This window comes from Pseudorasbora parva, chromosome 3 (genome assembly GCF_024679245.1).
Source record: "Pseudorasbora parva isolate DD20220531a chromosome 3, ASM2467924v1, whole genome shotgun sequence".
In the NCBI taxonomy this organism is placed as follows: Eukaryota; Metazoa; Chordata; class Actinopteri; order Cypriniformes; family Gobionidae; genus Pseudorasbora; species Pseudorasbora parva.
In genome coordinates, this window is record NC_090174.1 from 16,507,146 (window position 1) to 16,523,017 (window position 15,872).

At 50.8% G+C, this 15,872-nt stretch overlaps 1 protein-coding gene across 1 annotated transcript; it reads left to right on the forward strand.

Moving 5' to 3' along the window:
* Positions 1-8,557: 8,557 nt before the first annotated feature.
* Positions 8,558-10,066, forward strand: LOC137071632 (uncharacterized). Its single transcript, XM_067439814.1, has 2 exons — positions 8,558-9,116; positions 9,263-10,066. Exons 1-2 carry the CDS (start codon positions 9,036-9,038, stop codon positions 10,064-10,066), a joined length of 885 nt encoding a protein of 294 aa, XP_067295915.1. The 5' UTR covers positions 8,558-9,035.
* Positions 10,067-15,872: the final 5,806 nt, after the last annotated feature.

Below are 15,872 nucleotides of genomic sequence, written 5' to 3' on the forward strand. Positions count from 1 at the left end.
TGAAAATTATTATATTTATTAAAAATGTTGCTACCTTGATGTGAGAATAAAAGCCCTTCTACACCGACACCTAAGCCAACCCAATAAATACTTTATTTTTAATAAACACTCTTAATAAAGCACTTTATTTCCACTTTTCAAACATTTTGTAAATATTCATTGCAAATAAATGGCTATTTTTAAATCACAAAAAAGCCAAATCTATAAGCCAGTGGTTCTCAAACTTCTTCGGCGTGCACCCCCATTTAAACCAAATGTACAGGGACATCTTTGTATACTGTGTGACAGAAGTAATGCTAAAAAAAAACAAATTAAAATACTCTTGAAACAATTTTTTTGTAAAATGTTATATGTAAAATAAATTATGGCAGCCAGAGTATTGCTGTAAACAACTTCAGCTTTTTATTATATAGCAGACCTTCAAGATCAAACAATGGAAAAACCCTTCCCAGCAAGTCATGTTTTAGAACACAAATTTGTTCAATAATAAAAAAAAAGTCAACCTGGATTCTGATAATCCATGTCACATGGGGAAAATGGAAAAAACATGTTTCAGAACACAAATGTGTTCAATAAAAAAAAAAAAAAAAAAAAAAAACAACAACACTGGGCCTGGACTCTGATCATTTTGAAGTTTATCACATCACAAAGTAATGCAAATGAACAAAGCACTGCACTGATTTACAAAGAGTCGGTCGGTCCTGTTCTTCAGCGAAATGTCAATCTTCTGAAAGACCACATCTGTGGGAACACAAACAGTTATAATTAAAACCCAAACCAAAAGAAGAGCAGAAACATCAACAAGCCTTAACCTAATACTCTCAGTTTTGGCCACAGATAATTACATCACATTTATTGGAATTAATTATAAAAATTATTGTCCTTTAGTGCACAACAGACAACAGAGCTTCTATACCTGTTACTCTCCCCAGTCAAATGCAGCAATTTTTGACGTCAGACTCATGACAGAGTACGCTCTCTTTTTCTCTCTCTTTTCCACCTTGGAACCTTTATGAGGATTTATCCTAAAAATGTACCTTTAAAACACAACACAAACAATATCCTTAAATAATTGTTGTATGCTTCTTTAGCCAAAGGAATGCAGTCTATGAATTACCTTTGCAAGAATTCTAGTGTGGCTCCCAGTTCTACAGGGTAACTGATGTTCAATATATAGTAAAGAGAGAACATCAGATACAGGGCTTCTGTAAAACTCAAGAGATGGCCATTTACAATCATCTGGTGTACTGCTACCATGTACACACTGGCTGTCAGTGGGTTCTCTCCTTTGAACAAACACAAAATCAGTAAGACATAATATTTAACAGAATGTGAGTTCTGGTCACATGAAACCAGGAATTAATGTGTTGCAAGATCATAGTAAATAATACCCACCACACACTACTATACATGGTGTTGCTGGAAGCTGTTCTGATCACTTGAAACAGAGGTGTCTTCTACCATCACAAGAAAGTGGTCTTGGTCATTTTTGAAATGGGTTAGCAGCAACATCACTGCCCCACAAACATGATCCCCTCCAGCTCCATACTTTGTGAGGATTCTCCTTGCTCTGCTTGCTCTTTCTGTGCATTGAAATTGAAAGTACGTCCCCGGTTACGTATGTAACCTTAGTTCCCTGAGAACAGGGAACGAGACGCTGCGTCAGCTGACGCTACGGGGAACGCCTTCAGCGTGACAGGTGTCTGAAATCGCTATCAAATCACAATCCTACTGACCGTCGGCAGCTGGTGATGTCATCACCGTGCGACCAGGAAGTATAAAAAGGCACCGTGCCAACATGACAACATCCGCTTCGTCTGAAGGGACTGTGGGCAGGCACACCTTGAAGCATGGCTATGTGACGCAGCGTCTCGTTCCCTGTTCTCAGGGAACTAAGGTTACATACGTAACCGGGGACGTTCCCTTTCGAAAGGGAACTCGCGCTGCGTCAGCTGACGCTACGGGGAACGATATACCCACGCCGCCATGCTGAGGGGAGTGCACGCCCCTTACTGGCAGTGAGAACTGCCTGTACGAGTGTACGCGGAAAGTCTGAACTCCCCCTCTAGCCACACAGGCTGCCAGTGACATCATTCCCTACGGTCATAGCCCAAGCTATATGCCTAAGAGAGAACCTAAACAAGTTTTAACTGAGGTTTCCTACTCTCGACTTGCTCGAGGGCCTGGGACCTACTACTACTACAGAGCCTCCGGACATCGCTCTACTTATGAGCATCCAGACTGAGGGACTGCAAAGTGGCAATGTCCTCCTCAGACCGGAACTCGGAGACGGGAATCCTGGAGAGCAGTACTCAGCTTAGTGCTTCTTACCCTTGCCATCGAGGGGAGTCTCTTCTGCTCGATCCTAGGATCTACTGAGCACATTTATTACAGGGGTGCTCAGGAGGCCTAAAAAGGCCTATGGACTGATCTACCCGGGAGGCCCCGAGGGGGGCCTGCCCGTCTGATCAGACTCAAGTGGCCGTAAGCTCGCAGACGACCCTCAATGAGGGGAGCTCTTAAGCCAGCTTGGTAGGTAAACCATGCTGTAGGCTAGCCAGTTCCCTGTCCTGAAGGGACTGCGCAGCAGAAACGGAGTCTCGTTGTGCTAGGGCACGAGCCCGCCACTGAGTTATACCGGCCCAGGCCGGGACCCAACGGCAGGCAGCAGCTAGCTGTCAGCCCAAAGCTAGTTCTACGTTCCCGCTTAGGGGAACCGTTTCCCCTCCAGGGAGGCCAGGAGGCACCTCTACCTGGCACCGTTAGTGCTAGCTGTTAAGAGCCGCAGGAAGGTGGCTTTACTGGTTCCTCAGGGGCTCATGAGGCTATAACGCCAGAAGCCACCTATGCTAGTGGCTAGCTTGTCACCGAGACCTGGTCCGGGAATCCCCTCCCAAAAAGGCCCGAAGAGGTCTGACAGCCTAATACACTGGCCTACCGAGCGGCCCAGCTCGGGGGCTCACCCTCAGGCGGCCTAGAGCGGCCTACTTCCTGCCAGCCAATGTGCAAACTGTCGGGAGCTATTGTATTCCCGGGGCTCGCCTCCAGGGAGGCCTGTTTGATGCCACGTACAGTCCGGTCCTTTTAGGGCGGCCTGGAGAGGCCTATTGCCGAATGGCAGTTCCCTATCAGATTGGTGACATACGGTGCTTATCCGATGGCAAATCCCACCGGAAACCCCGCAGGGCCGGGAAACGACCATAGGACGGCCTGAAGCGGCCCGTCCCTGATAGCAGACTATGCTAGCCGCCTGGCTAGCACCCACGCACACTGTCGCAAGACCTGGGAACCGGGGCTCACCCTACAGGAGGCCTAACGCGGCCTAGATCCTGTCAACCAATGGTCGGAACCCTAGGTCACCCCCTCAGGGGACGCCATGTGTGGCGTGCTGAAACTCAGCGAGCCCTTAAAGTCGGGCTGACAGTGGCTGTCTGCTGGCTGATGAGGACTGGGTATCCAGTCACTACCTGGGGACTCATCCACAGGGAGGCCGTTAGGGGCCTACTTATGACTACTGAGGCCTACCACCTGACCCAGAGTTAACTGCCCGGACTGCCTCGGCTGGCGTCTCCCGCCAGCCCGCCTTCTATAGTCGGTCCACCCCAGCGGCCCATAGCAGCCTTCTGCGACGGCGCAGTCTCTCAGGCAGCGCCTACCAGCGTGGACCTAAAACACAATGCCCACAGCAGTGCACTCAGCATAAAATGCCTTGTACCCTCGACGAAAGCGAGGGGAGTACAACTTACGCCACCTGCCTCCAGGGCGGCCGTCTGGTCGTCCAGCGGTCCGCCGTCCGCGCAAGGGCGTCAGCCGTGACAGTGTTTCGACTCCAGGGGAGCATCCTACCAACCGATGCTTTCAGATGGTTGCGAAGTACAGCTCGACCCGAGCCTAAAAGGTGAAGCAGAAGACACAGAGCAAAAAGTGAAATATATTGAACACACACCACCGGCCATTTCCTGAACCAAGCCGGGGGGCCGCCCAGAAGTGGCGGCCGCACTAGCTCTGGGGGGCGGGGCTAGCAAAACCAGTCTGACTGCGCACCGCGAAGAGACGCCTACACCGTCCCCACGACCACTGGCTGAGTCGCGGTTCATTCTGCTACACACCTTTTTGCATTAATAACAACCCCCAAATGCAGAAGGGGGGTGGGCATTGGCCGGACAACCCTACTACGGGGAGGCCGGGTAGGGATACAAAGGAGCCCGGGGCAACTGCCAGGGCGATATGCCACCGCGAGACGCCACCGTCATCCCATCAACAGCCTAGGCCAACTTGATGCACTAGCATCGGTCTGATAATCCCACAACAACGGCCCTAAGAAGGACTGGGACAGACCTTACTGTAGTTCATGCGCTAGCCTAACCTCACAAATTCATCTAGATATTTCACTAGCAGAGGTGCCACCGCTACCCAGAGGTGGCTACAGCTAAAAACGTTCGCCAGGAGAACATACGTCAGTTTATATCGCCGCTACATGCCCGCGGCATGTGCGGTGGCCTCATCTGCTCATATTGCACATATCCAGAAGAGAAGCAGCCTTATAAACAACTGTTGCTACACTAGCAAACATCAGCCTACAAACACCCACTGTGTTTATACAAACATCATTCTAGCCACCTTTACCGGGGAACTACAGGCCCACATTTCCATCTGTTAATACTTTCCTTCGACAAAATATCCCTCAGGGAAGCATAGAGTCCAAACATACGGCATTGAAAAGAAGAATGTTTGCCCTAAAAGGGGACTCACCCGCTGTCTTCAGTGCCTCATCGCTTCATGTAACATGCATGCTTCGTCGCACTAACCTGAGGGTGGGGCGCTCTCACACACCGGCCTGGCAGGCCGTCAGAGTCTCACATCCGCTCATCATCGGCCCGCGCGGCCTGGTGTAAAGCGCGCCCGGGGAGAGAAAAGAAAAGAAAAACAAAGGAGGGGACACTAAACTCACTTCCGCGCCCTCGGGGGCGGAGACTCACCACCTCGCTTCCGGCGCTGGAAGCGGTTCTTCTCCCCGATGTCCCTCCTCCTGTTGCGGGTGTCCCGCCTCTTCTGCGTCCTACTCCTCCACGGAGGGGGCGCACGAGAGGCCACGCTGCTGCGTTGGCCCAGTCGGTGATCCTCGAATCCCGAAGAGCCAGGGACACCCTCCTGCCTGGGCGCCACCCCGGACCTCAGCGGAATACATGTTCTATACGCCGCTGAGCGCGCCCTCGCCTCTCTGAACTTTCCCACCACCGCCTCGACGGAGGTGCCGAAAAGTTCAGAGGGCGAGACCGGGGCATCAAGGAGAAAGGCCTTTTCTTTCCCCCCGATGTCCGCCAGGTTCAGCCACAGATGCCTCCCCGTGGCGACCATAGCCGCCATCGATCGTCCGATGGCGACTGCTGTGTGTTTGGCCGCCCGGAGAGAGAGATCCGTGGTGCGGCGCAACTCAGCCATCGCATCAGGGGGTAGGCCCTCCCCCTGATCGAGGTCCCTCAGCAGATCGGCCTGATAGGCCTGCAACACTGCCATTGTGTGCAAGGCCGCCGCCGCCTGACCTGCCGATGTGTATGCCCTGCTGTTAAGACGCGAGGTCGTCTTCAATGGTTTAGACGGCAGGGCACGAGCTCTTAGTGTCGATGGCCGCCCAGACGCGAGATAGTTCGCGAACGTCTCGTCGATGGGCGGCATCGACACATACCCTACCTCGGCCAATCCCTCGACATCAGCGAAGTTAAAACGCTGATGTCGATGGATTCGCGCCGAGTAGGGTTTCTTCCATGCCCCCACGACCTGTTCGTGAAGGTCGGGGAGGAATGGAAGGCTCCCGGGAGCTGGGCCGCTATGGTCGGGGAGAAACCGATCGCCCAGTCTGTCAGGGCGGGCGGCCTCTCCCCTGGCTCTCTGCCACGGCAGCTGAAGTCTCAGCGCCGTGCGCCCCATCACATCTATCAGCTCCCCATACACGGGGCAGGATGGCTGGGAGGATTCAGCCTCAGCTTCATTTTCCTCCTCATCCACAGCCATCCTCTGATCTACCGGAAAAGCACGGACTGACGACGCATCAGGGGGTAGGCCCTCCGAAACCGGAAGAGGTATAAAATAATAAAGCAGCCTAGAATCTCGTTCACCACACAGACGGATCCGTGCACATTTCAGAAATGTCTGATACATTGCAAATGGCATTGACGTTGTCAGCCCTTGGTCTTCTCCGTCAGCCTGCTCTCGCGACCTGGCTGATCGTCCGCGAGAACTGTACTCGCCAGACGATGAGCCAGGTCCATCTGGGAGCCCCAGGACAGACGGCGCCGCTCAGCCTCAGCTTGAGCGGGACCGCTCCCAGATGCTGGCTCTTCCTCCCTCGAGAAGAAGGCCAAGCGAGAGCGGAGTGTCCTCAACGGAAAACGCTCGCAGTTTGCGCAGGAAGCCCCCTCGAGGACCTCCCGCGCGTGCTCTTCCCCCAGGCAGAGCACACAAAGGGTGTGTGTGTCCTCAGGCGTGAGAAACCTGGGACACGGATCAGCGCACTTCCTGTACGCTCCCTTCACTTTGCGTGTGCACTTCATTCTGACTTTCCAGCGAACCAGACAAAACAGTCCCTGAAGACGAAAGGATGTTGTCATGTTGGCACGGTGCCTTTTTATACTTCCTGGTCGCACGGTGATGACATCACCAGCTGCCGACGGTCAGTAGGATTGTGATTTGATAGCGATTTCAGACACCTGTCACGCTGAAGGCGTTCCCCGTAGCGTCAGCTGACGCAGCGCGAGTTCCCTTTCGAAAGGGAACTCCAATATTCTTCTGAACTTACTGGAAGCAGATTCTTCAAAGCAGTTGTTTATGTCAATGCCAGTGAGCTCTTTAAAGTGTGCTTTCATTCCTGCTGGCTGAAAAAGATATGGCCATTCATCAAGTAAATCTTTGGTTTCCTTTCCAGATTGGATGTTGTTTCTTTGATAGGTGTAAGTAGAAGTCATTAAGTCATAGATTGTCTTTACATCACTTTCATTATTTTGAAACATTACTAGCAACTTCTCTTTCTTTTCCTGTTGCAATTCAGATGTTTCTCCAACTAGCAGTTGTGGATCAGAATTTATACAACCATATAACAATTTTTGTTTCTTTGTTGATACTTCTAGAGTACCACAAAGTGGTGTACTAATGGCATTTGATCTTTTAAAATGGTCAATTCTACACAACAGTTGTTTGAGGAGAGAATCATATCCACTTCCTACAACCTGGGAATTAATCTCATCTCTGAAAGATTTTGGGTATGCAATCACCATTTGTCGGGCTATTTCTGATATTGTTTTTTTTTGCTGGACATTTGCTGACTTCCAGGATCTCAGAAGCAACAATGCGGACCAACTGTCTTCTCTCAGATTTTGACCATTTTGCAACTTTTCCATGAAACTTGCTGGCATTTTTTGCCATGGAACATCAAAACTATAATGCCAGTCATGGTCATAAAATGAAGTTTCACAGCTACTGTCACCTAGAAGATAAGCCAATGTCCACAGGTCACAGGATGAACACTTCATGCAGCTGTACTTTTTTTTGGCAAAATTGCCTATTCCAAAGCAGATTTATTGAAGTTAAATAACAGACAAACAGAGATGGCATGGGGCTTGGTGGGTTGTTCATGTGCCACTATATAGAGTATGCATTTAAAGTGGTGCCCAGTCTTGTTTTATGTTCGCAGTGCATTATTGTCAGAGGGGAGACTGTTGTGCATTTTTCACAGGGACCGCAGGACCACAGTGCAAAAAATCACTAGCATGAAATGGGCACATTTAACATGTTGCTGGTGATCTGCTGCACTGTGGCCCTGTAGTTGCTCTGAACAATAAACAGCAGTCTTCACACTCAACTGGAAATGGTTTGGCCATTCTTGCACCAGGTAATCACCACAGTGGCACATGTACAGATCACAATGTAATTGCACAATGTATGCAATTTCCAAAATCAATGCTTTGAGGCCCCGTGCCATCACAGTTTGATTTGTACCATCAAACTACTCTAGTCAAAGTTTTAAGGTCGGAACACACCAAGCCGACACTGACCGACACCGACCAACTAGTGGCGACGAAAGCAAACTGCTGAGTTGGCTCACGTTCGCTCACGTCGGCAGCTTCTTGGGTCCAAAGTTGCCCTGACACACCAAGCCGACGCTCAACATCCGACGGCCAAGTAGCACGTCCGTTCTGCGCCTCCGTCAGATGTAATACCTTTCCGTACAGGCTGGGGGCAGTAGTCTGTTTTCGTTATTCATAGCGTGAAACCGGAAGAGGTATAAAATAATAAAGCAGCCTAGAATCTCGTTCACCACACAGACGGATCCGTGCACATTTCAGAAATGTCTGATACATTGCAAATGGCATTGACGTTGTCAGCCCTTGGTCTTCTACTTGTGGAAGAGGAAAGGAAGAAGCGGACGCGAAAAATACGAAGAAAGCACACTAGATGGGTGAAACCGTGGATACGCCAGAGACAGGCTCAAGGGGCTTTTGCGAACCTGTGTCGAGAGCTTGAGTTAGCTGAAACCTCAGATTTTAAAAATTTCGCTCGGCTTTTTCCTATGCAGTTTCACATGTTAAAGGAACTTATCAGTCCAATCATACAGAGGAGAAACACGAACTACCGGGATTGTATCTCCGTAGGGGAGCGCCTGATGATTACACTACGGTTCTTGGCAACAGGTAAGCAAACTGAAGATTATTCTTTGTTTGAACATGGCATTACAAAACATTTTCTGTCGTCTATATTTTGGTGTAACTATTGTTAAATGTTATGAAAGTGAAAATAATTTGATTTCGGGTGGCAATTGTTGCCTACTTGATAAAAAGTCAACGCGTGACACTTAATTCTGGTTGTTTAAAGAACCATATCTTTAATAATTAACAATAATCTGGTTTTATATTATGAAAATGCATAGTGTTTCTTTTGACTCTGGATGAGGTGTGAAAAATGTATAATGAGTATTTATAAGAGTTTTGTGATTTGTTATCTTTTCAGGGGAAAGCTTCAAGAGCCTTTCTTACCAGTTCTGAATGGGAATGTCTACAATTCAGCTATTCATTCCTGAAACCTGTGCAGCAATCTATCAGGTCTTAAAAGAGAAATACCTTAAGGTATGCATCTGTCTGTTTGTTTTTTCTTCAACATTTACAGTGCACTTTGTTCACATTATGACAGTGAAACATGCCTAAATTATTAAGTTATCAAGGGTGGGACAAAATAAACAAATTTTTCTTTAAACTTTTCTTTTCTTCTTCAGTGCCCAGACACAGTGGAAGAGTGGCAACAAGTGGCGACTGGATTCCAGGCTCAGTGGAACTTCCCAAACTGCCTGGGTGCTCTGGATGGGAAGCACATCAACATCCGCCCCCCACCAGGAACGGGATCAACATTCTACAACTACAAGCATACATTTTCCATAGTTCTAATGGCACTGGTTGACAGCAATTACAGATTCCTGTATGTTGATGTGGGCTGCAATGGGCGTATTTCAGATGGTGGCGTGTTTGGTGGATGCTCCTTGCAGGATGCCTTGGAGAAAAGAACATCCAACACGCCTGCCCCTGCACTACTTCCGGAATCTGACCAGCTGTCCCCTTACTGCATTGTGGCAGATGAGGCATTTCCCTTGAAGGAGTACCTCATGAAGCCATATCCGAACCGCAGGCTATCTGCAGAGCAACGCATCTTCAATTACAGGCTTTCGCGAGCTCGAAGGGTGGTTGAAAATGCATTTGGCATCTTGGCAAATCGTTTTCGAGTCTTTCTAACCACCATGAATATTCAAAGCACTGGCAAAGTGGAGGACATTGTTTTGGCTTGCTGTGCTCTGCACAATTTTCTGCGTACAGAGTGCGGTGAAGTATACATGGAAGGAATCGACCAGGAAGGACTAGACCATGACACTGTCCCAGGAAGATGGAGACAAGACCCCGGCCTACAGCAGGCCTCTCTGCCACACAAAACCAACAGTACTACACATGCCAAACAGCTCAGGAATAAACTGTGCCAGTACTTTAACTCAGACATTGGTGCAGTGCCGTTACAGTGGGGAAAAATATAAGCATGTGGCAAACTTGTTTGTTTCCCGTCATTGACCTTGTTCTCAGTTTTATGACGCTAGTGTGTAATTGCATAATAAAGGTTTGAATTCTAAATCGGTGTGTTTTGAGTTTTTTTTAATATTATATATATATATATATATATATATATATATATATATATATATATATATATATATATATATATATATTTCCCTTTCGGGGAACTCGAGCTGCGTCGAAACGCTGTGAGAACGCCTCTGTTTAAATGCGTCGTGAAGCGCCTGTAGAACCATTCCATCGGAAAAAAGATCGATCGTCGGCGTGATGACGTCATCGACCGGAAGCTATAAAACGTCCGTGAAAACAAACAGGAACTAGCTTCTGAGCCTTCAGCAAGCGATCTGTGTGAACCTGTCTGTCTATTTGGTGTTTTTGTCTGTCTATTATACAAGAAAGCAGAGATTTTCCACCCTTTTTGTTAAATATTACATATATTAACAGAAAAAAGAGAAAATAAATAGATAGAAATGGCGAGTGAAAGCAGCAATTTCAGAAAGTGTGTTCCTCCCTGCCCACGCTACATCACGGGCGGGGACACACATCTTCTCTGTGTTGCATGCTTGGGAGCACAGCATGCCCAGGCAGCCCTCGAGGGGGCTGCTTGCGAGCACTGTGAGCGTATGCCACTGAGAACGCTGCGCTCCCGCCGGGCACTCTTCGAGGAGGGTGCCTCGGCTCGTGTTCCCCGCGGCTCTGGTCCCGCTGCCGCCGAGGCGGAGCGGAGGCTGCAGTCGTGGGGATCACAATTGGATGTTGCAGAGGGGTTAGAGACGGGCGCTGCCTTATCTCTGCCCTCACCTGCTCCATCCAGCGGTTCTTCTCGGGGCATGGAAGCACGCATGGCGGTTTCTTCCCCCCCGAGAGAGCCGCCGGTACTTCATCTGTCCAGCTCTGAGGAGGTGGACGTTGAAAGTATCGATACTGAAGATTCGCCACTTCAGTCCCCTGCTAGTGAGGAGCTAGTTGAGGTTTTGACGCGAGCAGTGGCCAGATTAAACATCGACTGGCCCACTGAAAGATCTGAGGCAGGAAGAAAACGTCATAGTAAGCTAGACGAACGCTTCCTGCCGTCTCGCGCTTCAGAACCTCAGCGACGGGGCCTGCCGTTCTTCCACGATTTGCACACCGAGGTGGCAAGATCGTGGAAGAGACCGGCTTCATATCGTGTCTTCAGCCCGCAGACTTCGGTCTACAGCAACATTTGCGGGCTGAGACAGTATGGTTATGGGGCGATGCCAAAGGTTGAAGAGACGCTTGCGAGCCATCTCTCGCCTTCCTCGGCATCGTCCCTGAAGGCCCCGACTTTACCCACCAGACCTCTAAAAACAACGTCGGCGATGGTGGGTAAAGCGTACTCGGCGGCGGGTCAAGCGGCTGCATGCCTGCACACGATGGCTATCGTGCAGGCATACCAGGCTGACCTGCTAAGGGATTTGGACGGTAGTGATGCTGTGGGGGGTGATATTATCGCTGAATTAAGATCATCAGCCGATCTAGCTCTCCGGGCCACCAAGGAGACGGCCAGATGTGTGGGCCGCTCCATGGCAGCATTGGTGGCTACGGAGAGGCATCTATGGTTAAACCCCACAGACATCAAGGAGAGGGAGAAAGCCTTTCTGCTCGATGCGCCGCTTTCTCCTGGAGGCCTCTTCGGTGACGCAGTTCACACTGTCACCGAGAGGTTCCAGGAGTCGAAAAAGCAAGCTGCGGCGCTCAAGCAGTTCCTCCCTCTCCGGGTCCAGGTCCCTGGGGCTGCTGCTGATACCACCAAGCAGCCCAAGCCGAGTACGAGCTCCTCCTACAGGGCTCAGCAGAAACAGAGCGTCGCTGCCCGAGCTCCCCCTCAGCGTGGGGACGAGGGGCGGCGCTCTCAGACGAGGCCTTCGAGGGGCAGGGCTGATCTGCGGACAGTCCTGATCGCCAAGAAGGCCTCGTCGAAGCGTTCCTGACGCCAGAAGCGTCAGGACGCTGAGGGTTCCCCCCCCTCGGGGGGCCGCGCTGCCAACCCTGCCGCAATGCCGGGGCGCAGTCGGTCTCCGCGGGCCACCCGAGGGTGGTCCGCACCCCCTTCGGGGGGTCCCCGAGCAGTCAAGTCAGTTGTTCCCTGCCGGTCCGCCGCTTCAGGGCACTGTGCTTGTTGCTCAAAATACACCAGAGGCCAGCCTCGAGAGGCTGGTTCCCTTAGTAGATTTTCTAGACGAGTGGAAACGTCTACCAAATATATCTCGTTGGGTCCTGCAGATAATAGAAAGGGGGTACGCCATTCAATTCGGAAGTCGGCCACCTCCTTTCTGCGGTGTCCTGCCTACGGAGGTGGGCCCGGAGCAGGCTCTGGTAATGGCACAGGAAGTAGAGACACTCCTGCAAAAAGGGGCTATAGAGAGGGTTCCCCCTCCCAGCAGGGAGTCTGGCTTTTACAGCCGTTACTTCATCGTGCCGAAGAAGGATGGGGGCTTACGCCCGATATTAGATCTGCGGCTATTGAATCGCTCGGTGGCCAAGCTCAAATTCAAGATGCTTACACTCAGACAGATTGTAGCGCAGGTCAAATCGGAGGATTGGTTTGTCACCATAGACCTCAAAGATGCGTATTTTCATGTCTCCATCCTTCCACATCACAGGAAGTTCCTGAGGTTTGCCTTCGGGGGAGAGGCATACCAATATCGTGTACTTCCCTTCGGTCTAGCACTGTCACCCCGCACGTTCACCAAGTGTGTGGATGCAGCTCTGGCGCCGCTGCGTCTACAGGGCATCCGCATATTGAACTATATCGACGACTGGCTGATTCTAGCGAATACAGAGCAGATGGCGGTGCAGCATCGAGATGCTGTTCTCGCCCATATGTCGAAGCTGGGGTTGAGGCTGAACGCCAAGAAGAGTGTGCTTTCTCCGGCTCAGAGAACCACTTTTCTGGGTGTGAACTGGGACTCGGTAATTATGCGGGCGCAATTATCGCCAACACGCATAGCATCGATCCTGGCAGCCGCCAAAGAACAGAAGCTAGGCCGAGCCGTCACTGTGAAACAGTTCCAGAAACTGTTAGGTCTCATGGCAGCAGCGTCCAACGTGATACCTTTTGGCCTACTGTACATGAGGCCACTGCAGTGGTGGCTCAAGACAAAAGGGTTCTCCCCGAGGGGAAATCCGCTCCGCACGATCAAAGTCACGCGGAGATGCCTACGTGCTCTGGTCATGTGGAAAAACCCGGGGTTTTTATCTCAGGGTCCCGTGTTGGGGGCTCTTGTTCGTCGCGTAACGCTAACGACAGACGCCTCTCTCACGGGCTGGGGGGCGACCATGAGTGGTCGCTCGTCCCAGGGTCTATGGCAGGAGCATCAGCGGCACTGGCACATAAATCGGCTAGAGATGCTCGCAGTGTTTCTTGCATTGAAACAGTTCCTGCCCGACCTCAGGGGCCACCATGTACTAGTCAGAACAGACAACACGTCCGTGGTGGCCTACATAAACCACCAGGGGGGTCTGAAGTCTCGTCCGTTGGACAAATTGGCACATCGGATCCTCCTGTGGGCCCAAGGGAAGTTGCTGTCAGTCAGGGCAGTATATATCCCGGGGGCCCTGAATCAGGAAGCAGACAGCCTGTCGAGACAGGGGCCGAGGCCCGGGGAATGGAGACTCCATCCAGAGGTGGTGGAGCTCCTTTGGAAGGTTTATGGGAAGGCAGAGATAGACCTGTTCGCTTCGGCGGAGAATTCTCACTGCCCGCAGTGGTTTTCTCTGACCCATCCGGCCCCGCTGGGGCTGGATGCCATGGTACAGGAGTGGCCGAGGCTGCCTCTGTACGCCTTCCCCCCGATTGTCCTGCTTCCAGGAGTTCTGGAGAGGGTACGCCGGGACGGGGCCCAGGTACTTCTAGTGGCTCCGAACTGGCCGACCCGAGTATGGTTTGCGGACCTGATATCTCTCCTGGAAGGCTCTCCGATGGAGATTCCGACCAGGAGGGATCTACTCTCTCAGGCGGGCGGGAGATTCCTGCACCCACGCCCAGAGATGTGGAAACTGTGGGCCTGGCCTCTGAGGGGGCTAGGCTCATAGAGGAGGGTCTCTCGGCCGAGGTCGTAGAGACCATCCTACACTCCAGAGCTCCGTCCACAAGGAAGCTGTACGCTTTGAAATGGAGACTTTTCTCAGCATGGTGCAGAGAACGCCAGTGGGATCCAGTTAACTGCCCGGTTGGTACAGTGCTGGAGTTCCTGCAGGAGAGGTTCTCTGCAGGGTTGACCCCCTCCACACTTAAGGTGTACGTGGCGGCCTTGGGTGCTGTCCACGTCCCTTGCAGTGGAGTGTCTTTGGGAAGACACCCTCTAATTACACGCTTCCTTCGTGGCACATTAAGGTTGAGGCCAGTTATGCACTCGAGGGTCCCGGCATGGGACTTGGCCATTGTTTTGAGGGGCTTGTCCGGACCTCCGTTCGAACCTCTGGAGGAGGTTTCGGATAAGTTCCTCACTCTAAAAACCATCTTCCTTTTGGCCATATCATCTCTTAAAAGGATAGGAGATATTCAGTCTCTGTCGGTAGAGCCCTCATGTCTAGAGTTTGCGCCAGGGATGGTGAAAGCATTTCTGCATCCCAGGCCGGGTTATGTCCCCAAGGTTCCTACGAGCCCACGGGGCCCCATCACTCTACAAGCCTTCTGTCCTCCTCCATTTATGACGTCAGACCAGGAAAGATTAAATCTGCTGTGTCCTGTGAGGGCACTGGATACTTATGTCCACAGAGCTGCCCTGTGGAGAAAAACTGAACAATTGTTTGTTTGCTTTGGACCCCCTAAGAAGGGGGCCCCAGTATCCAAGCAGAGGATGAGCAAGTGGGTGGTCGAGGCCATCTCACTTGCTTATGAAGCTACCGGGCAGCCGTCTCCACTGGCTGTCCGGGCGCACTCAACCAGGGGTATGGCTGCTTCTAAAGCACTTTTGTCGGGGGCTTCCCTCCATGATATCTGTAACGCGGCCGGTTGGTCGTCTCCTTCTACCTTTGTCAGTTTCTACGAACTAGACCTGGCATCTACTGTAGGGGCACAGGTACTCTCGTAACCGTGTGCGCTTCGGCTTCACACATACGAGACACTTGGTCCTATGGCGATGTGGGTATAAGCGTTCTCACAGCGTTTCGACGCAGCTCGAGTTCCCCGAAAGGGAACGTCTCGGTTACGTATGTAACCCTAGTTCCCTGAGGGAACGAGACGCTGCGTCGCTTTGCCATACTCCCGGCGTGTCCGTGATCACTTACTTCAGGCTTTATCAGAAGTTAGTTCCTGTTTGTTTTCACGGACGTTTTATAGCTTCCGGTCGATGACGTCATCACGCCGACGATCGATCTTTTTTCCGATGGAATGGTTCTACAGGCGCTTCACGATGCATTTAAACAGAGGCGTTCTCACAGCGTTTCGACGCAGCGTCTCGTTCCCTCAGGGAACTAGGGTTACATACGTAACCGAGACGATTTGTGACTTCAACTACCTTTTACCCAAAGCAAAATGTGAATGATGTTATAACAGATTCTTACACTTGTTCACCAATCACCCATAACAATAACAGGGCATAACTAAAACAATACCCTGCAAATTGGTGAAATGGCTCATTCAGATGCGTAGTGGAAGTTAATGTGACACATTAATTTAATGGCTTGTGTTGAGTTACTTATAAATAGACCCATCTTAACAATCAATGGCCACTTACCCACAATATTGTTGCATTCTGCCTGACTAGATTTAAATTAACATATGTTAAGGTTACATTTTAAGAT